Source organism: Thalassophryne amazonica, chromosome 5 (assembly GCF_902500255.1).
Source record: "Thalassophryne amazonica chromosome 5, fThaAma1.1, whole genome shotgun sequence".
Lineage (NCBI taxonomy): Eukaryota > Metazoa > Chordata > Actinopteri > Batrachoidiformes > Batrachoididae > Thalassophryne > Thalassophryne amazonica.
In genome coordinates, this window is record NC_047107.1 from 37,053,353 (window position 1) to 37,077,541 (window position 24,189).

A 24,189-nucleotide genomic window follows, 5' to 3' on the forward strand; every position below is an offset into this window, starting at 1 on the left:
TCAGATAAAACTGAAGTTATTGTACTTGGCCCCACAAATCTTAGAAACATGGTGTCTAACCAGATCCTTACTCTGGATGGCATTACCCTGACCTCTAGTAATACTGTGAGAAATCTTGGAGTCATTTTTGATCAGGATATGTCATTCAAAGCGCATATTAAACAAATATGTAGGACTGCTTTTTTGCATTTATGCAATATCTCTAAAATTAGAAAGGTCTTGTCTCAGAGTGATGCTGAAAAACTAATTCATGCATTTATTTCCTCTAGGCTGGACTATTGTAATTCATTATTATCAGGTTGTCCTAAAAGTTCCCTAAAAAGCCTTCAGTTAATTCAAAATACTGCAGCTAGAGTACTAACGGGGACTAGAAGGAGAGAGCATATCTCACCCATATTGGCCTCTCTTCATTGGCTTCCTGTTAATTCTAGAATATAATTTAAAATTCTTCTTCTTACTTATAAGGTTTTGAATAATCAGGTCCCATCTTATCTTAGGGACCTCGTAGTACCATATCACCCCAATAGAGCACTTCGCTCTCAGACTGCAGGCTTACTTGTAGTTCCTAGGGTTTGTAAGAGTAGAATGGGAGGCAGAGCCTTCAGCTTTCAGGCTCCTCTCCTGTGGAACCAGCTCCCAATTCAGATCAGGGAGACAGACACCCTCTCTACTTTTAAGATTAGGCTTAAAACTTTCCTTTTTGCTAAAGCTTATAGTTAGGGCTGGATCAGGTGACCCTGAACCATCCCTTAGTTATGCTGCTATAGACGTAGACTGCTGGGGGGTTCCCATGATGCACTGTTTCTTTCTCTTTTTGCTCTGTATGCACCACTCTGCATTTAATCATTAGTGATCGATCTCTGCTCCCCTCCACAGCATGTCTTTTTCCTGGTTCTCTCCCTCAGCCCCAACCAGTCCCAGCAGCGGATTGCCCCTCCCTGAGCCTGGTTCTGCTGGAGGTTTCTTCCTGTTAAAAGGGAGTTTTTCCTTCCCACTGTAGCCAAGTGCTTGCTCACAGGGGGTCGTTTTGACCGTTGGGGTTTTACATAATTATTGTATGGCCTTGCCTTACAATATAAAGCGCCTTGGGGCAACTGTTTGTTGTGATTTGGCGCTATATAAAAAATTGATTGATTGATTGATTGAAATGTGCACAATAGGGTGCATTTCAATCTAGTGTTAATATAAATATATTAACACCAGATTTTCACATAGGCAGGGGTGGTGGCCAAGTGGTTAATGCGCTTGGTTTCAGTTCAGAAGGTTCCGGGTTCAAATCCCACCCCTGCCACATTTCTCCATGTAATGTGGCGTTGCATCAGGAAGGGCATCCGGCGTAAAACTTGTGCCAATTCAACATGCAGATCCACCTTGGATTTGCTGTGGCGACCCCAAGTGCAAACAATGGAGCAGCCGAAGGGACTTACTTTTACCAGATTTTCACATAATTGTCTCGGATGCAATATGGTTTGAGAAACATCTGCGTATGCTTTATGTATCCACAGCTGCTGTTCATTCTGTCCACAGAGCTGTCCATGGTCCTGACTGCTGTACTATGGCAGACAGATGTGCACAGGACTTACAACTTACATTTCTATTACACAGACAGACATGATATATGTCACATTTAATTTTATTTAAGCAGTGGATTTTTTTTTCATTAAAAATAGACCACTATAAATGAATGTTTAATCATACTGTTTTCTGTGTTAAAGAAGACTATTGAGTGAAAATAAAGAAATGCATATCCAAACAGCTCACAGGGAACAATACTGAATCAGATTCATGTGTGTCTGCATTAACTGTGAATCACTGGGTAACTGAGCACCAATTTTTCAAATGTGGAAAATTACAGATGGAATTTCAGCCCCTGAAATTCCTTTTAGCCATGAGCAATTGTGTTGGATCTGTAAACTTCACCTAATTGCATGTTCATCTCTCATAATTTTACACACTTGGGTAGACATACCCTAAATCAGGGATTCTTTATCTGGCCCTCAAACACCCCCGTACCTATACATTTTCCATCTCTCCCTGACTGCCACAAGCTGATTTGCTAATTCAGGTGTCTGTTTGGAGTTGATTGGCTGTGCGCCTGAATTAGCAAATCAGCCTGTGCCTGAGCAGGGAGAGATGGAAAATGTGCAGGGTCAGAGGTCCTTGAGGACTGGATTGAGAACACCTGCCCTAAATTGTACACTGATGAAACAAACCATGTTAAATGGACAGTACATGCTACACTCAGGAAAGGAACTGCTGTCTCAACAAGAAAAATTGATCGCAACTTAGTTATTTCAACTTTCAACTGAGTTAATGCCACAAAACCTCTCTAGTTAAGTTGAAATAACTTTAAAAAAATATGCAAATTGGTACATCACTTTTTCTCGTTGAGACAGCGGTTCATTTTTTAGAGTGGACTTTGTGTATTTGGAAGACACACTCCTCAATGTACACTCTCAGTAAATCAGCATGCAAATTTTTTGCATAAACTATGGTGTTTGGTCATGTTTTTAATGCACACAAATCTTTCATAAATCAGGCTTTAAATATTCAAATCAATACCCGAAGATACGGAGAAAAAAGGTAGATTGGTAGGTCCCTGACTCACTTAAAAAGTTATAAATCTGGTGGAGTACATATATTATTTGTAAACCACAATAAGTATTTCAAAGATTACCAAGCAAATAAATCAAACAAAGCAAACCTGTTCCTCGGGCTAACTTATGACATAAATACGAGAAATGTCTCAGTGATGCAAAACATAATTCCATTAACTATAGTAACAAATATTCAATAATAACCAAAGCAACAAATGTTCTCAGATACATATAGACCCTACGCTGACTGTTGTGTGATCCTAGCTCATTCAACTGTGTATAAATATCTTTCACATCAAATCAACTTGTTTCAAATCACCTGCTCAGCACAGCTCGTGACCTCTTCCTTTTGATACAGACTCAAACAATTTTTAGAACTGATTTAAAAACATTCTAGAACAGTGTTTTGTGTTAGCCATCAGAAATCTGCAATATGTTTTGGCACCATCCTCAGATTCTATCTAATCTTTAACACCGGAATTATATCATGTTGCATATTTCATCTCATATTTGCCCTATATCGTACCCTTTGTGTTTCTCTCAGTGGTTGTAGTCTGTTTGCTGAGTGGAGTGACAAGCACATAATCTAGCCAGTGTTTAGGAGTATCAACCCCAGCTGTTCATACTAATTTACGATCATTTATCTCCCACTAACCATCCAGCAGGTGGCAGATGTGTCTATGGGATATGACACAGGCAAAACAAAGTGGCTCTTTTGATTGATCAGATAAATATGAAACATTTGCTTGATGTTTTGTCATCAGTTCATGCTTTCATACATCACAGTAGCTTCAAGAGTGGTGATGCTGTAAATGTAAACATACAGGAGGAGGAGGGCGGGAACAAAACAAATCCCTCAGAGAAATTGACATCAGGATATACCGCTGTGATTACTGGCGGCCAGATTCAGAAAAGGATTTGGGGAAGAAGACACTCACTCAATTTGTTTCCTGCTTTGTGTCTCAAACGCATTTGTGTGCAGGTGCGCCTACAATATGTAATCACGCACTTGCAGGAAGCGTATAAATTTTCATAATTAACATAAAGGATGTGGATGGACATAAATGGTTTTGGTTTAAACAGAGGCGGCTCTGTGCCTCCCAGCACTCGTGAAAATGAAGAAAAGTGCCAGCAGGTGAACAAATGAGTGAATAAATGTGAACTAAAGAAGGATGTGTGCACCAATTTAGATGGCGCCCAAAGCGAGACTGTGGATCAACTGATTTGTCTCTTCAAATTTGCGGCAGAGGAAAGTAATCGTGTGAGATGGGCGGTAAAATCAGCTCAACCTCCTCCCCACCAACCTGCTCTTCTAATCCGCTCCTTAACGCTTACCAGCTAACATTAATAATATGGGAGTAACTTTGGGAAAATAATCCATCCATGCTGACAGAAGTATCCAAACACCTGCATGTGTTTAAAATAACTACAATGAAAAAAGAAAAATAAAACAGGTAATTTACATTTTTTTTAAACTTTCAAATTTTACATATCAAAAAATAAATTAATAAATAAATAAAAATCAGGGAATTCATAGTGGAATTCAGAGATTTTATATGATGTCCACATATGAACAATAGCATCAAATTATTTGAATGTTTGTGCAGGCTCTAGTCTAAACCTTTGCCAGAAACTGAAGCATTACCACGGCTCGCTCACTTTCATATTATATATATATATATATATATATATATATATATATATATATATATATATATATATATATATATACACACACACACACACAAAGAGAGAGAGAGGGAGAGTGCCCAATCTCATATTTACAAGATCAGGAGACACCTGATCTCATAATTATGAGCTCTTTTCTTGTAATTACAAGATCAGGAGTCTATTTTTTTTTCTTATCCAGTGAATACAATATGACTACGGAAGTGTACAACCCCTGGCAAAAATTATGGAATCACCGGCCTCGGAGGATGTTCATTCAGTTGTTTAATTTTGTAGAAAAAAAAGCAGATCACAGACATGACACAAAACTAAAGTCATTTCAAATGGCAACTTTCTGGCTTTAAGAAACACTATAAGAAATCAAGAAAAAAAGATTGTGGCAGTCAGTAACGGTTACTTTTTTAGACCAAGCAGAGGAAAAAAAAAATATGGAATCACTCAATTCTGAGGAAAAAATTATGGAATCACCCTGTAAATTTTCATCCCCAAAACTAACACCTGTTTCAAGCTGAAAAACCTCCACATTTCAGGCTCTATTGATCCAGGACGTCGTGAGAGAACAGAGAAGTTTCAGAAGAAGTCGGTTTCAGCATTTTATCTGGATATTCCACTGTTAAAGGAGATTTTTTTTTTAATGAAAGACGTACGGACGGGTCCGCGCATCGGTACGCAGCCGGCGCGGTGCGGCGGCACAGGAAAAACACCTCCGTGTTGATAACCATTTGTAAAATCCAGGCGGCTTTTGATGGCTTTCAGTGGAGTGAGTATATGAGAAATTGTTTAACAGCTGGACATGTTCCAACTTGTCCTTAAGGCTTCCAACGGAGGTGTTTTTCCTGTGGCAGAGCGTTGCGGCGGCTGCGAGCCGACGCTGCAATCCGCCTGCACGTCTTTCATTAAAAAAATCTCCTTTAACAGTGGAATATCCGGATAAAATGCTGAAACCGACTTCTTCTGAAACTTCTCTGTTCTCTCACGATGTCCTGGATCAACAGAGCCTGAAATGTGGAGGTTTTCAGCTTGAAACAGGCTGATGACGGTGCCTGAGAGCGCTGAGCGACGTCTCGCTCCGTGGGAAGTCCTTAAAGCGACAGAATCACCTCAAAATCTCTCATCAGCCGTTAAAATTTTCACTGAAAACCAGCTTAATTTTTCAAACCGTGTCCACTTCGATGTGCCTCACAGGTTTAGAAAAAATTTTGATCAAAGCGCCAGTCTCTCAGCAACTTCTCAGACAAAGGAATTCCGATGAGGGGCTGGACGACTCCTCCCACAAGGAGTGCTCACAGGCGAATGACGTCATCGACAGGCGTGGAAAAACTCACGCATGCGCACGAGGGTTCAAGCATGTCTGACGTAAAAACATATGAATGAAATCCATATAGTTTTTGAAAAAAATAAAAAAGACCTATACTTTATTGACAGCCCTCGTATATCATGATAAGATATATTAAAAACAATAAATGCAATCATCACTAGGTATTCAAATTAAAAAGGCCCATAATCAGAGTAAACTGATACTATGATTAACATTATCAGAGCAACATAAAAAACACTTCTGTTTTGCTTATATAATGTGCCATGTACCTGCACCGCCACCTGCTGGACATGTCTCAGCTTGGTGGATTGAATCAGTTTATCACATCCAACCATTCGTCCAGTCACTCACTCATTCATCTTCAACCACTTACTCCAATTAAGGGTCATTCCTTCACTAAACTTGCTTATTCCAGTTAAGGGTCACAGGTGATGTAGAGCCTATCCATAGAGGAACTGGACAGAGTGCACTTCCTGTACTGCTTTCATAGGATTAATGTTCCCATAAACAAACAACAACAGTGTACCCAGATGTGTAAGCAAAGTGCATACAATTTCAATGCGCAATTAATGACGAGTGACAAAAACAGAGCATAACAGCGACAATAAAGCCCTGAAAAAGTGAACTGACAACCCAGTCCAATCATCACAAATAATCACTTTTCTTAGAAATGGTGTGCAAAGTTTGTCAAAGTTACTGAAAACCAGGCACACACGTTTGGTACAGAAAGAGGCAAGTGAAAAAGCATTTTCCCCATTAATTTTCCCAGTTAAAAAACAAAATTTAATTTTGATATATATATACACGAGGGCTGTCAATAAAGTAACGGTCCTTTTTATTTTTTTCAAAAACTATATGGATTTCATTCATATGTTTTTACGTCAGACATGCTTGAACCCTCGTGCGCATGCGTGAGTTTTTCCACGCCTGTCGGTGACGTCATTCGCCTGTGAGCACTCCTTGTGGGAGGAGTCGTCCAGCCCCTCGTCGGAATTCCTTTGTCTGAGAAGTTGCTGAGAGACTGGCGCTTTGTTTGATCAAAATTTTTTCTAAACCTGTGAGACACATCGAAGTGGACACGGTTCGAAAAATTAAGCTGGTTTTCGGTGAAAATTTTAACAGCTGATGAGAGATTTTGTTCCAACTTGTCCTTAAAGCTTCCAACAGAGGTGTTTTTCCTGTGGCGGAGCGTCGCGTGATGCGCGGACCCGTCCGCACGTCTTTCATTAAAAAAATCTCCTTTAACAGTGGAATATCCGGATAAAATGCTGAAACCGACTTCTTCTGAAACTTCTCTGTTCTCTCACGACATCCTGGATCAATAGAGCCTGAAATGTGGAGGTTTTCAGCTTGAACAGGCTGACGACGGCGGCTGAGAGCGCAGCGCGACGTCTCGCACCGTGGGAAGTCCTTAAAGCGACAGTATCACCTCAAAATCTCTCATCAGCCGTTAAAATTTTCACTGAAAACCAGCTTAATTTTTCGAACCGTGTCCACTTCGATGTGTCTCACAGGTTTAGAAAAAATTTTGATCAAACAAAGCGCCAGTCTCTCAGCAACTTCTCAGACAAAGGAATTCCGACGAGGGGCTGGACGACTCCTCCCACAAGGAGTGCTCACAGGCGAATGACGTCACCGACAGGCGTGGAAAAACTCACGCATGCGCACGAGGGTTCAAGCATGTCTGATGTAAAAACATATGAATGAAATCCATATAGTTTTTGAAAAAATAAAAAGGACCGTTGCTTTATTGACAGACCTCGTATATATATATATATATATATATATATATATATATATATATATATATACACTCAACAAAAATATAAACGCAACACAGGTGCATTTTATTGATGGCATTTTGAATGCACAGAGATACCGTGACGAGATCCTGAGGCCCATTGTTGTGCCATACATCCAAGAACATCACCTCATGTTGCAGCAGGATAATGCACGGCCCCATGTTGCAAGGATCTGTACACAATTCTTGGAAGCTGAAAATGTCCCAGTTCTTACGTGGCCGGCATACTCACCGGACATGTCACCCATTGAGCATGTTTGGGATGCTCTGGACCGGCGGATACGACAGCGTGTACCAGTTCCTGCCAATATCCAGCAACTTCGCACAGCCATTGAAGAGGAGTGGACCAACATTCCACAGGCCACAATTGACAACCTGATCAACTCTATGCAAAGGAGATGTGTTGCACTGCATGAGGCAAATGGTGGTCACACCAGATACTGACTGGTATCCCCCCCAATAAAACAAAACTGCACCTTTCAGAGTGGCCTTTTATTGTGGACAGTCTAAGGCACACCTGTGCACTAATCATGGTGTCTAATCAGCATCTTGATATGGCACACCTGTGAGGTGGGATGGATTATCTCAGCAAAGGAGAAGTGCTCACTATCACAGATTTAGACTGGTTTGTGAACAATATTAGAGGGAAATGGTGATATTGTGTATGTGGAAAAAGTTTTAGATCTTTGAGTTCATCTCATACAAAATGGGAGCAAAACCAAAAGTGTTGCGTTTATATTTTTGTTGAGTGTATATATATATATACAGTAGTGTTCAGAATAATAGTAGTGCTATGTGACTAAAAAGACTAATCCAGATTTTAAGTATATTTCTTATTGTTACATGGGAAACAAGGTACCAGTAGATTCAGTAGATTCTCACAAATCCAACAAGACCAAACATTTATGATATGCACACTCTTAAAGCTATGAGATTGGACTAACTAGTAAAAAAAAAAAAAAAAAAAAAAAAGTAGAAAAGGGGGTGTTCACAATAATAGTAGCATCTGCTGTTGATGCTACAAACTCAAAACTATTATGTTCAAACTGATTTTTTAGCAATCCTGTGAATCACTAAACTACTATTTAGTTGTATAACCACAGTTTTTCATGATTTCTTCACATCTGCGAGGCATTAATTTTGTTGGATTGGAACCAAGATTTTGCTCGGTTACTAGTGTGCTTGGGGTCATTGTCTTGTTGAAACACCCATTTCAAGGGCATGTCCTCTTCAGCATAAGGCAACATGACCTCTTCAAGTATTTTGACATATCCAAACTGATCCATGATACCTGGTATGCGATATATAGGCCCAACACCATAGTAGGAGAAACATGCCCATATCATGATGCTTGCACCACCATGCTTCACTGTCTTCAATGTAAACTGTGGCTTGAATTCAGAGTTTGGGGGTCGTCTCACAAACTGTCTGCGGCCCTTGGACCCAAAAAGAACAATTTTACTCTCATCAGTCCACAAAATATTCCTCCATTTCTCTTTAGGCCAGTTGATGTGTTCTTTGGCAAATTGTAACCTCTTCTGCACGTCTTTTATTTAACAGAGGGACTTTGTGGGGATCCTTGCAAATAAATTAGCTTCACACAGGCGTCTTCTAACTGTCACAGCACTTACAGGTAACTCCAGACTGTCTTTGATCATCCTGGAGCTGATCAATGGGTGAGCCTTTGCCATTCTTCTTATTCTTCTATCCATTTTGATGGTTGCTTTCCGTTTTCTTCCACGTGTCTCTGTTTTTTTTTGTCCATTTTAAAGCATTGGAGATCATTGTAGATGAACAGCCTATAATTTTTTGCACCTGTGTATAGGTTTTCCCCTCTCCAATCAACTTTTTAATCAAACTACGCTGTTCTTCTGAACAATGACTTGAACGTCCCATTTTCCTCAGGCTTTCAAAGAGATAAGCATGTTCAACAGGTGCTGGCTTACATCCTTACATAGGGGACACCTGATTCACACCTGTTTGTTCCACAAAATTGACAAACTCACTGACTGAATGCCACACTACTATTATTGTGAACACCCCCTTTTCTACTTGGTTTTACTAATAGCCCAATTTCATAGCCTTAAGAGTGTGCATATCATGAATGCTTGGTCTTGTTGGATTTGTGAGAATCTTCTTTTACCTTGTTTCCCATGTAACAATAAGAAATATACTCAAAACCTGGATTAATCTTTTTAGTCACATAACACTAATATTATTCTGAACACTACTGTATTTTATATTATATATATATATATATATATATATATATATATATATATATATATATTCATTTTAGGTTAGACACAGTGTGCTGTTCATCAGTATTATTTGAAAACATGTTCAGTATTGAAAAGTGATTTAACTTATTAAAACAAATCACTAAAATTCTCACTTGTGAAAGGAAATGTTGCCTCCCCATGTGGCAGGTTTGGTTGTGCTTTTCAGATTTTTAATTTTCTGTTCAGACAAAACATGCTTAAACTGTGTGTTGCCCAAGGCTAAAGTGACAAGGCCGCCTCCTTGCAGGTGCACAAGAATGGCTGACTGCTCCCTCTAGTTCTTCTTCTGTAGAGCTCTATGAGACAATCCCAGCGGCCACAAGGCCACCAGTCTACTGCAGGACCCACACATACAGACAAACAAATTCACACTCACTCACACCTATGATCAGTTTAAAGTTGCCAGTTCAATTAACCTGCATGTCTTTGGAAGCGGGAGAAAACCGGAACACCCCGGCTTTGGAAAATCCAAGGTATGACTTGTGTTTTTGCACCCACAGTAATTTGAACTGCCGTCTAACTGACAGGTGGCCCTGGGCGTTCCATTAAACGTCTCACCTCAGCAGAAGAGTATCCTGATGACGAGTATCTTGACATGTCAAAGTCATCATCGCTGAAATAAAAAAAGACAAATTATCTTACAGTTTGTCTGGTTTATTGAGGCGAAAGAGCAGACAGCTGTATATTCACCTGTCAGTGTCTAGGGCCACCAAGGGCTTCTCATCTGGGCTCTGGTCTAAAGATGAATAGCCTTTATTGGGAACTACCAACCTGTGAGAGAGGAGTAACAATAAGAGGAGGAGAAAGTGAACATGACAGGAACACGGCAGAAAGACAGGATCAAGAGATGAGTGAGATAAAACAAGATGCTGAGGAAAAGTAAAAGAAGTGCAAAGCTGAACGACGGCAACAACGGAACAGGAAGTGCTCCAATTTCACACTGAGACGAGCATCTAAGCATGGATGAATAAAATTCTGTTTCTGACAAAGATAACTAAAATGATGCTCTGCTGTATGTCTATGTAACTATACAAACAAGATCAATGAACAAGTTTCATTTGGTGCAGTATCTTTCAGTTGAGGCTGCATGAGTATGAGGGCCCCGATGTGCAAAACACAAATACAGTTCACAAAAGCTCAAGGTAAACAGCATTTTTGAAAACACAAGAAACCACTTAAACCTATTTGGAATAAATAACATTAGAACCCAACAAGAATTTAAAATGCATATCGAAATGCACAAAAGCTTCTTTCATGTGGCATACCACATGCTGGTATGTAAAACACTATTTCATGATGAAACTGTGTGTGCAATTAGCAGAGCACAAAAATGACATCACGCTGTGTGGGTTTGAATCGACTACATAAAAAAAAAACCTAAAAAAACAAACAAAAAGAAAAAGACATTTTCTTTCATGCAGCAGTTGAAGATCACAGCAGGTTTGTAACCAAACCAACAGCGACCTCTTCTCACCGTGTTCTGGCCATGACATTGTTCTTCTTGGGCTGCTGGTTGACCGGGCTACCAACAGTGTTGGTGTTCTTCAGCGAACCCTTCCTGGCCAGCTCTCTCTGTTTCTCTGCAAAAAATGCACAAACATACAAAAAGCAAATGATACATAGCTGTAGGAGCAAAAAAGTATGATTGTATTTGGACAGGTTTGTAACTAATCTATGAACTAATATCTATAACTAATGCATGATCACAAAAACAGGCATTAAAATTGCATATATAAAACAAACAAACAAACAAAAAAGCCATTTAACTCTATTATTCTGTATTTTGAAGCTTATATACACACACACACATAGGGGAAAATAATTATTTGACACCCTGTCAGTTTTGCAGGTTTTCCCACCTACACAGAATGGAGAGGTCTGTAATTTTTATCATAGGTACACTTCAACTGTGAGAGACAGAATCTAAAAAACAAATCCAGAAAATCACATTGTATGATTTTTTAATAATTAATTTGCATTTTATTACATAAAATAAGTATTTGACACCCTCCCAACCAGCAAGAATTCTGGCTCACACAGACCTGTTAATTTTTCTTTAAGAAGCCCTCTTATTCTGCACTCTTTACATGTATTAATTGCACCTGTTTGAACTTGTTACCTGTATAAAAGACACCTGTTCACACGCTCAATCAATCACACTCCAACCTGTCCACCATAGCCAAGACCAAAGAGCTGTCTACGGACACCAGGGACAAAACTGTAGACCTGCACAAGGCTGGGATGGACTACAGGACAACAGGCAAGCAGCTTGGTGAGAAGACAACAACTGTTATGATTATTTATTAAATATTAGATAAATTATTAGAATTTATTAGATAACAACTGCTGATTATTAGAAAGTGAAAGAAACACAAGATGACTGTCAATCTCCCTCAGTCTGGGATTCTATGCAAGATCTCACTTCGTGGGGTAAGGATGATTCTGAGAAAGCTCAGAACTACACAGGAGGACCTGGTCAATGACCTGAAGAGAGCTGGGACCACAGTCACAAAGATCATATTAGTAACACATGATGCTGTCATGGTTTAAAATCCTGCAGTGCAGCAAGGTCCACCTGCTCAAGCCAGCACATGTCCAGGCCCGTTTGAAGTTCACCAGTGACCATCTGGATGATCCAGAGGAGGCATGGGAGAAGGTCATGTGGTCAGATGAGACCAGAATAGAGCTTTTTGGAATCATCTCCACTTACCATGTTTAGAGGATGAGAACAACCCCAAGAAAACCATCCCAAATGTGAAGCATGGGGAAGGAAACATCATACTCTGGGGGTGCTCTTCTGCAAAGGGGACAGGACGACTGCACCGTATTGAAGGGAGGATGGATGGGGTCATGTATTGTGAGATTTTGGCAAACAACCTCCTTCCCTCAGTAAGAGCATTAAAGATGGGTCATGGCTGGGTCTTCCAGCATGACAATGACCCCAAACACACAGCCAGGGCAACTAAGGAGGGGCTCTAAGAAGCATTTCAAGGTCCTGGAGTGGCCTGGCCAGTCTCCAGACCTGAACTCAATAGAAAATCTTTGAAGGGAGCTGAAACACCAAACCTGAAAGATTTGGAGAAGATCTGTATGGAGGAGTGGACCAAAGTCCCTGTTGCAGTGTGTGAAAACTTGGTCAAGAACTACAGGAAACATCTGATCTCTGTAATAGCAGACAAATGTTTCTGTACCAATTGTTAAGCTCTGTTTTTCTAGGGGGTCAAATACTTATTTTATGCAATAAAATGCAAATTAATTATTTAAAAATCATACAATGTGATTTACTGTTTTTTTGTTTTTTTTTTTTAGATTCTGTCTCTCACAGTTGAAGTGTACCTACGATAAAAATTACAGACCTCTCCATTCTTTGTAGGTGGGAAAACCTGCAAAACTGACAGGGGATCAAATACTTATTTTCTCCACTGTATATACACACACACAGTGGTGGGCAGAGCTAACCAAAAAGTTATCGTATGCAAACCGTGTAATTTCGTAGCTGCTTCCAATGCCTCGTACACCTGTTGCTACAACTATTTGCACACACCAGCGGCTGAAAGAGTGTGTGCTGTGCGAGCCCATAGCACCCTCTCGTGGCAGGTGTCAGCCAAATTTCAACTGACACGCACAAACATCTAACACCGCTCATTTGGCACTTTGAAAATGTGTGACCATTGACATTCTTGGCACGACAGCAGACTGGAAATAATCACTGTCGTACTTGGAGTGAAATTTGTCTACGTTTCCCACAAGTGTGGCATTGCAAACACACACTGACACGTGAGTGTATGCGCTCCAATGACAGGAGGTGGGGCGTCTGACAGAAGCAGCTGTGAGGATCTGTGGATCTGGACAACACCTACTGTGTTTGGACAGACATGGACTAACAACTGCCCACTGTGAGGCGCGTCTGTCTAATTGCTGTACTTATGTGGACATAAATAAAAACATATTGCCATGGCGACAAGCTGCAGCGAGCAAGGGTAAGCATGAAGCGGACACTGACAGACTGCCAGGTTGAAATGGACCGTCAGATCAGAACACACAGCGAGTGATGTGAACGCCACGTCACCCACGTGAGCGATGTTCCACATGATGCGGTGTCAGTGCTGCGGCGTGCCGTCCACAAGACACATGTCGGGCGACTGGACACATCCGACCAGTAGGTGTGGACATGACCAGAGCCCACTGCTTCTCATTCATGTCATTTCATGACTGTATGCCTGTGACCATGGGTCATCTACAGAGGAACAGACGGATCATATTTGTATTGCTCGCTTGATAAATGCAGTTTTTAATATGGTGTGGGATTTTAATTTTTTTTGTAATACTTCCATGTCTTTCTTGATATGAAGCAGTTTCCCGCAGCTTTCAAAGGACAGCTCCATAGCTCAGTGGTAAAGTTTCTGACTGGCAATCACAGCTTTTGGAAAGCACGGATTTGCGTCCTGTGGGTGGGATGTTTTTTTTTTCCTTTCTATTTTTATGTTTTCCACATAAGCAGCGTGATGTAGTCCCACAGATACCAGCTAGTTTTTTATTTTTTTATTTATTCCACATAAGCGGCGCAATGTGGTGCACCTCGCACTGTACTCCTGCTCGAAAGACACCTTTGCGTGCATGCCTGCCCGTCGGCGCGATGTTTCGTGATGCGCTAATACGATTTTTTTGTGCTGTTTCGTACTGCGCAAAACAGAGGACAGGACAAAACAACAGTTGCATTGGTAAAGTTCTCTGACAGCTGTGCAAAACCTTTGAGCATGGACTTTGCGATGGACTTGACAGATATCAGCTGACACAGACCACATTTAATGAGTGAGAAAAAGGATTGGAACAGAACAAAAATGGACACAAAGTAGTGAGTTATTTGTGATGTATTTTTTAATTTGTGATGAAATCAGACGTAATATTGGCTGTATTCAGGCATCAGCCCACTTCCTCTTCAGGCAGAACTTTGTGCAGAAGGCCCAGGGCACACCAACAAGTGAATATGGTATATTCTTTGTTTTCTAAACTCCAGAGCGCTGTGTGTGTCCTGTAACTGACAGAGGATATACTGTAAGTGATACCGGTCATTACTAGGTCAATGATTCCTCCCCAGTTTCTTTTGGCTGCTCCCATTCGGGGTTTCAGCAGCAGAAACATCTCCACCAAACACACACTTGTTATGGGTGTCCAACTGATCTCTAATGCCCGATGGATCTCTGTCTGTTTAATTGTAAGTGTGTGCGTGTGTGTGTTTGTGCCCACCTGTACACCCATCTAAATGTGTCTCTGCTTGTAGTAGCATCGATGTAACACCAGGGGTGGATTGTTCATAAGGGCGATGCACTCTGAGTCTACCCCTGTTACAGTGGTTATCAATTCGACTCAACCTTTATTTCTAAAGCACGTTTAAAATGACAGCAGTCAACCAAAGTGCTGCACATAATTAAAAAATGGGCACCAAGTTACCCCCAATCGTAAATAAATGAATTAAAAATAACAATAAAATTGCAACAGGCAATAAAACAGATAAAAGACAAAATAAAATAAAGTAAAAAGTAGTAGGAAATAATTTAATTTGATTCAATATTTTATTTTATTTACATAGTGCCAAATCAAAATAAAGCTGCCTCAGGTGCAACACATAAGTAAGGTCTAACCTTACCAAACCCTTGAGCTGGCGTGCCCAATGAGTGGAATGGTTGATTGCGGGCTGAGTTCCAGTCAATCGCATGGAAAAAAAAATCTGTCACTGGACTCGAGAGGATTTAGTGCTGCTATAACAGACTGATGCAGCAGGTGGCAGCAATGCACCAACAAAGATGCCGACTGCTGTTAAATGCCAGAGTAGAAGAAGAGCTCTTCTATGGCGGATAAGAAAAATGATAATTTTCATCCTGTATTATTTTTTCATTTATTCGCATGGCAAATCCATCTGTCTTATCTGCAATGTAAATGTGGCTTTACTGAAGAAAGGGAATTTGGAGCAGCATTTCAAATGATTCACAAGAAATACAATGCTAACTTCTAATGCAAACCCGGCTAAATCTGCTCGCTCAAAAAGTCGACGAGCAGCACAGTGATTCATGGTCCATAAATATGAAGAGTGATGAATGTGGCGAACAAGATTGCAGTGTTCTGTTCAGGCCAGGAGTCTGAGGGCGCATTATTCCGTTTGCACCTGGAGGAGACACACATCTGCTGTATACAGCCGTTAGGTGGCTCAGCAGAGGTAAATTTCTGGACGGCTGGACTGAAAGGCGCAGGACATGCAGGAGCCGAAAATGTCACAGGAGTGTGCAGGGGGTCTGGAAAAAAAAACAAAACAAAAAAAACAACAACAAAAAAAAAAACACTGGGGTGCCATGGTGGCTGCTGTATCACTGTATTACATTACTAAGCCATATATATCAATTTATAACTCAAAACTATCAAAAGGGGTCAGAAATATAAGTGTAAAGATGATTGAATATATCCTCAGAGCAGTAAACTGATCAGTCCGTGTGAACACCGCGCAGATCGCTGCTGCTGCGTTCATATACGGCTGGAAATTACAGCCTGTTTGCTTGGATTTTTTTTATGTGGGTGGGGGGGTCTGCTTCACTTGGCTCAGGCACCTTATATAGGCCAGAATTAATCTTTTGTGTGGATACAATGAGTTATTTTACCAAAAATAAAACAAAAATCACGCTCCTGCCACAAGCAACTGCTGAGTCTTCTGCCTGAAATTAAAGAATTTCTGAACTGTTCAAACCATGTTGAACATGCATATCTTTTGGATTTGAAAGCAAGTTTAAAAGCATATTACATTTGCTATCAAGCAAGTTGCAACAGTGTGACTTGCAGAACTTTCCACACATGGACACAGAACTTAAGCACCAGGACAAAGACCGTGGAGCCTAAGAGTCCACGTTATGATGATCATGCGCAGAGCATCTTGTCAGAATTTGACAGGCGCTTCACTGACTTTGCATCCAAAGAGCCTGATTTCAGTTTTCTCTGACTGTATATCATCCAAAGTGACATCACTCTTCAACCTGGATCCTCACAGTGAAAAATGACATTGAGCTCAAATCCAGAGCAACATCTGACATGAATGTCCAAATCTCTTATCTAATGCACACAGAGTGTCTGAGTGCCTGCTTATGGCTGCACTCAGCTCCTACTGTCCGGACTATGAGAGACCAGCTTCCTCTTCTCAAGGCCATTAGTCCCACTAAGGTAGAGAACATCTTTTCCAACTTGAGGCCAGTCCTAGGCCTATTTGTGCTTATTCTTTTCCACCATGCACATTTACTTCAATGATGCATTATTATTGTTAAAACCTGCCAGAAAATTGTGTTATTATATTGGTGCACAATATATTGTGAATATGCTGTGGTGTTCCATATGGCTTGGTAGATCTCAATGCACTGCCAATTTTAAAACTAGATCGTGGTTCAAAAAAGGTTTTGGTTCAAAAACTAACCCGTGCCACAGCACACGGGTTAGTTTATGTGGTTAAAACAGCCTCATTAATGATTCCTCCTGCTTAACCAGTAGGGGTGTCGGGGGGGGAAAAAAAAAAAAAAAAAAAAATCGATTCACGTCAGAATCACGATTCTTATTTCTTACGATTCTGAATCGATCCAAAATGTCCAAGAATCAATTTTTTAAAAGCATTTTTTAAACATAATCTTGCTTACTTGCTGCGTGTACTGTTTGTCAGGCAACGGCTTCCGTACTACAGCGTCCCCGCGAGGGGAGGGGGGTCTGGCGTGCTTCAAACACTCGTGAGCTGCAGAGTTCAGTGGCTGTAGCTTAGCATGGTGGACGAGGAGCTAATTCAGCCAGCACCGTCTTTGCTGAAGGCAAATGTTTGGGCACATTTTGGATTTTATTAGGAGCTTGACATGACTTATGCAGTGTGCAAAATCTGCAAAATGAAAGTCAAGTACTTTGGAAACATTTCAAATCTGCAAGTCCACATGCTACACTATCACCGGGAGCTAAAAGAGGGGAGCAGCATGTTCTGCCGACTACTGACCAGCGCTTTGCTAAACTGCCAGCCAACTCCGAACGAGCAAAGCAGATAAGTAAATTTACATCTAGAATCACTTGATTAACCTTGTGAAGCTGCATTTTCTTAAACATAAACATTTTTTAAGTAATATAACTATTTCTCAGAGCTCTTTGAATTGAAAATCGATTCTGACTCGAATAGTCACCCCAAGAATCGGAATCGAATTGAATCGTGAGTTGTTGTACGATTCACATCCCTATTAACCAGACATGGAGGTAAAGTACACATGAAATACTTTTCCTACCAAAGTTAACTTGCTTTAATAACTGTCACTGTTTTATCTGAAATGGGGGAGTTTTTTTGTTTACCAAGTGACTTGACTTTAATGACAGTAATTAACAGCTTGACGTAGCTCTGACAGGCTAAAAACAGTTTAAAAATGACTGATTCATGATGCTTTCTTCCAGATTTTAATGTTATTTGAGCAAATAAGACAATTATTAAAAGGGGTCATCTGAAAATCACTAAGTGCCTTTGGGTATGGGCCTTAATCCCCAGTTGCTCCCAGTGTGAATAAGTGGGTTAATTTATTGCGGGGCCATTTCATTTTGATTAACATTTGGCTTGTGAACATTCTTGGATGCAACTTTCTTCCATAACTTTCCACCTGTAATTTATGTAGCAAGAGGGGAAATCTTTCTGTTGTATGCTGCCATCTAGTGGAGGTACTGCTGTATGAGTTAATCAGCTAACAACAAATTCTTGCTTAATGTATTTACTGAATGGAACACCTTAATCATGATGTAACACCATGTAATGTAACATAAGACACAGGGCTCCTGTGTCTGATCCATGATCCATATGCAATTCCACCCGTGATTCTTGCAAAGTTTACATAAGTGTGATTCTGTGTCATGGTGACTTGTTTTTAAAGTGATACCTAGGGTTGGGTATCGAGAACCAGTTCTTTTCGGGTATCGTTAAGAAATGATTCGATCCACCGATATCAATAGCCTTTTTGCTTAACGATTCCCTTATCAGTCCTTTAGAGCAGCTGTTGTTTTGGAGGGTGTTTGTCAGAAAATGATCATTTCTCTACGTTGATTACAGACCCGTTGCAGGATCTGTAATCAACCGTTTCTGCAGCGCAACACCACTTTGAAGTGTGAACCAGCGTGAACCAATGAAGCAATGCTTCGATCCACCAGCTTGTTGGTTCTTTGATTCACTGCTCTTCAGAAATAGCAAGTCCACTTCTTAACCCCTCTCAAAGCCATTAAAATACCGTGAGTCACTTTTGTGTGGATTAAAGTCACTAACTGGGACTCTTGTCTTGTTGCCGTCAAGAAACGAGACTCGTCCTCCGTTCCGTTGGCACAGCTCCAAACGCTGCGCGGCTCTCTGCCGAGACAGAGTCCGGTCAGAATTAATAACTTCAAAACGAATTGCCGCTTTAAATAAAATGAGACCGCTTACAAACGTAATACAGACAAGAAACTACAATCGACTAAAACTTTTTTCCTCCCAAAATAAGACGTCCTGGATTCTTTATAAATTACATCCTGATGTGCGGCGCAGCCAGCTGCAAGAGTTCAGATCAGATGTATGGAAAGACATTCATGCCAATAATGTCTGAAAGGAAAAAGCTTTTGACAAAAACTTTATGTCCAGAGATCAAGGATCCACCATGTAGAGTTTTATTATGTCCAAAGGATCCAGTGACCAATTTCATGTTTATTTACTTTAAGACTCAATAAAATGTTGTTCAATTTCAATTCAATTTAATCGGCTTATAAAGCGCCAAATCACAAATAAAAGCCACCTCAAGGCACCTCACATAGAACAGTTCAACATAAAAAAATTTAAATAAATAAAAATTTAAAAATTGAAATACATAATTAAAAACAGAAGTAAAAGCATAAAACATAGAAAACCTGTAAAGCCTACTTGTAGTACACAAAAAATTCACAAGAGGTATCAATAAGGGAATCGATAAGCAGAATCGACAATGGTATCGATAGATAAAATCTTATCGATAGGGGTGTGAGTCGTACAACCACTCACGATTCAATTCGTTTCCGATTCTTGGGGTGACGATTCAATTCAGAATCAATTTTCGATTCAAAGAGCTCTGAGAAATAGTTATATTACTTAAATGTTTATGTTTAAGAAAATGCAGCTTTACAAGGTTAATCAAGTGATTCTAGATGTAAATTTACTTATCTGCTTTGCTCGTTCGGAGTTGGCTGGCAGTTTAGCGAAGCGCTGGTCAGTAGTCGGCAGAGACCGGTGCTCTGCTTCTTTTTGCTCCGGGTGATGGCGTAGCATGTGTGCTTGCGCATTTGAAGTGTTTCTGAAGTACTTGACTTTCATTTTGCAGATTTTGCACACTGCATAAATCACGTCAAGCTCCTTCTTACGTACCAAATAATAAAATCCAAAATGCGCCCAAACATTTGCCTTCAGCAAAGACGGTGCTGGCTGAATTAGCTCTTCGTCCACCATGCTAAGCTACAGCCACTGAACTCTGCAGCTCACGAGTGTTTGAAGCACGCTGGACCACCCTCCCCTCACGGGGACGCTGTAGTACGGAAGCCGTTGCCTGACAAACAGTACACGCAGCAAGTAAGCAAGAAAATGTTTTTAAAAAAGTTTCTGTGTAGGCTCTCAGTTGTCCAGGTGGTTTCCATACTAGAGAAGCTTGAATTTTTGACTGGACTGGGTTGCTTGAAGTGAGGAAGTTTCGCTTCAAATCACAGAAGCTTCCTCAGCTAAAATTCTTGCTCTGGTAGTCTGACTTCTGTCTTGACTCTTGTAGAGAAGAATAAACCAGAAGCCAACAAAAGCTGGAGTTTTTAACCTACCTAGACCCCTCCTACCGAGGGCCGACTGCTATAGGCTAGTGACTAAACAATAGCTCTAATTAGCACCTACTGTGCACTCTCCTAATGATGGGATGGAAGCCTCCCCTGATGGCTCCCTTGACGACTCTCCTGATGACGTGAATGACTCATTACCATGAACAAAAGACAAACTGCTTTGACCTGAGTACCCCATTGTAAACAGGGGACAAAGCGTGTCTGAGACCCACCCCCGGTTAAGGCTGGGTTTCAACTGTTTTAAAAGAATGCTTCCTTGACACCTCTCTCAAACCATTTCTTCTCTCTGGCTAAGATTTTAACTTCCTTGTCCTCAAACGTGTGGTTAGTGTCTTTCAGGTGGAGATGAACTGCAGACTGAGGTCCACTGGCGACCTCTCTGCGGTGCTGGTATAGCCTCTTGTTCAAAGGTTGCTTTGTCTCACCTATGTAGTGTTCATTACAGTTTTCCTGACATCTGATATAATACACTTTTTTAAAAAAATGCTTTTTTAAAAATAGATTCTTGGACATTTTGGATTGATTCAGAATCGTAATAAATAAGAATCACGATTCGGATGTGAATCGATTTTTTCCGACACCCCTACTTATCGATACCGATTCCTAGTACTAACTGTGTCAATTTTGATGCAGTTGTGTTAAAATCACAGTCTCAGTGTTGTGTATTAAAAAAAAGCCTTGCAGGGAGACTGGAGCTTCAGCTGTCGCTGCACCCTCACGCAACCTCTTACAGCCTTGTGCTTGGCTACAGACAACAAGCTCAGCACATTTCTGGATCCAGCCACAGAAATAAAATCCATTAATACCAAACAAGTTAAGGACAAAGTGTCCGTCGTCTCTTCCCTGTGCAATCGTGAGTTCACTGAAATGAACATCATAAGATGAAGTATTTAAGTAGAAAAGTTGGCTAAAAGTCCACAGCTCTGGAAAATGAATATTTATGACTGTTTCAGATGGTGTGCTTGTCAAAGCCCACTGATCAGAATTCATTCTGATCAGTGAGTAGTTTTATTGTATTTGTCCCAAAAGGTTAATAAATTAAATTATTATTGTTAATTTCTGACCAGACATTGTAGACATCCTCATCTCAGTCAGAAATTCAGATCTGTTTTCCATCCATCCATTTTCTATACCCACATAAGGGTCAATGGGGAGCTGTAGCGTATCCCAGCAGTCATACGGTATGAGGATATATATAGATGCAGTGGAGAAAATACGGTAAGTATTTGACCCCCTGTCAGTTGTGCAGGTTTTCCCACCTACAAAGAACAGAGAGGTCTGTAATTTTTATCATAGGTACACTTCAACTGTGAGAGACAGAATCTAAAAAAAAAAAAAAAAAAAAATCCACAAAATCACATTGTATGATTTTTAAATAATTAATTTGCATTTTGTTGCATAAAATAAGTATTTGATCCCCTAGAAAACCAGAGCTTAACAATTGATACAGAAACATTTGTCTGCCATTACAGAGGTCAGACGTTTCCTGTAGTTCTTGACCAAGTTTTCACACACTGCAACAGGGATTTTGGTCCACGCCTCCATACAGATCTTCTCCAAATCTTTCAGGTTTGGAGTTTCAGCTCCCTCCAAAGATTTTCTATTGAATTCAGGTCTGGAGACTGGCCAGACCATTCCAGGACCTTGAAATGCTTCTTACGGAGCCCCTCCTAAGTTGCCCTGGCTGTGTGCTTGGGGTCATTGTCATGCTGGAAGACCCAGCCATAACCCATCTTCAATACTCTTACTGAGGGAAGGAGGTTGTTTGCCAAAATCTCGCAATACATGACCCCATCCATCCTCCCTTCAATATGGTGCCGTAATCCTCTCCCCTTTGCAGATGAGCACCCTCAGAGTATGATGTTTCCACCCCCATGCTTCACAGTTGGGATGATTTTCTTGGGATTGTTCTCATCCTCTAAACATGGTAAGTGGAGTTGACTCCAAAAAGCTCTATTCTGGTCTCATCTGACCACATGAAAATTCAATAAGGTATATCTTATATATTATATTCCAATTCTAAGGTGGAACTATTGCAGTATTCAAAGGTATATCTAAATATCTAAAAAAGAAGAGTAAAATAGGAGAGTAGAAAAGAGTAGAGTAGAGCCACTTAGGTGCCTGGTCTTGAGAACCAGGGATGACCTTCTCCCATGCCTCCTCTGGATCATCCAGATGGTCACTGGTGAACTTCAAACTAGAGGTGGGCAATACCGGGAATTTTGGTATTGATCCGATACCAAGTAAATACAGGCCCAGTATCGCTGATATCGATACCGATATTTTTTCATATTTAAGCTTCATAGATCCAAAGGATCTAAAAGACCTAGGATAGAATTTTGCCAAACATTGTACGAGACAACAAAACACTATTATCACAATCAACATAAAAAAAAAAAAAAAAAAAAAAAAAAAAATCACTCAACACGACTTAAAATCTCCTGAGGTAGAGGGCTAACAAACCACAACACAAGGGTGCGCTGCTCCGTGTTTTGTGACACAGCGCAGCACTGCTCTTACAAACAGAGAGTGATGAATCTGCGTGCACAGCAGTCAGTGCATGCGGGAGAGAAAAAAAGCTTGAGTATCGATCTTTTTACACGAGGATCGTTCAATATCAATACCAGCGTTGGTATCAATATTAGGATTGATCCGCCCACCTCTACTTCAAATGGGCCTGGACATATTCTATTCTGGTCTCATCTGACCACATTACCTTCTCCCATGCCTCCTCTGGATCATCCAGATGGTCACTGGTGAACTTCAAACGGGCCTGGACATGTGCTGGCTTGAGCAGGGGGACCTTGCTGCCCTGCAGAATTTTAAACCATGACAGCATCATGTGTTACTAATGTAATCTTTGTGACTGTGGTCCCAGCTCTCTTTAGATCATTGACCAGGTCCTCCTGTGTAGTTCTGAGCTTTCTCAGAATCATCCTTACCCTACAAAGTGAGATCTTGCATGGAATCCCAGACCGAGGGAGATTGACAGTCATCTTGTGTTTCTTCGACTTTCTAATAAATAATCATAACAGTTGTTGTCTTCTCACCAAGCTGCTTGCCTGTTGTCCTGTAGTCCATCCCAGCCTTGTGCAGGTCTACAGTTTTGTCCCTGGTGTCCTTAGACAGCTCTTTGGTCTTGGCTATGGTGGACAGGTTGGAGTGTGATTGATTGAGCGTGTGAACAGGTGTCTTTTATACAGGTGTATATATATTTAGCTGTATATATAGAGCACCAGGATCTAGTATTGAAACATTCACTGACTGTATGGGAAAAATGTTCTCAAAAACTAATCAAAAAACTGTGTTCATTTGTGGTGACTTAAATATTGATCTGCTCAATCCAAATAAGCATAAAATAACAGATGAATTTATCAGTATAATGTACAGTATGAGTTTATATCCAAAAATCACCAGGCCAAGCAGAATTACATCCCATAGTGCCACCTTAATTGATAATATATTCAGCAATGATATTGAGAATAACACTGAGTGGATTATTAATCAATGACATTAGTGATCATCTACCAGTTTTCATCGTTTATAATAGAAACCATCGGCGGAATCAGCCAGAGGAGAAAATAAAATACAGGCGAGTGCGGACAGAGGAAAACATGAACACACTAAAGAAGGATTTAC

General features: G+C 40.5%; 1 protein-coding gene across 1 annotated transcript in view; it reads right to left on the minus strand.

The window, feature by feature from the left end:
- Positions 1 to 24,189, minus strand: part of fam219ab (family with sequence similarity 219 member Ab) — a 41,493-nt gene that overhangs the window by 7,316 nt on the left and 9,988 nt on the right. Inside the window, exons 3-5 of the mRNA XM_034170016.1 lie at positions 11,162 to 11,267; positions 10,378 to 10,458; positions 10,246 to 10,300 (exon numbers count right to left, since the gene is read on the minus strand). Coding sequence (XP_034025907.1) covers positions 10,246 to 10,300; positions 10,378 to 10,458; positions 11,162 to 11,267 — 242 coding nt within the window. The remainder of the gene's footprint in view (positions 1 to 10,245; positions 10,301 to 10,377; positions 10,459 to 11,161; positions 11,268 to 24,189) is intronic.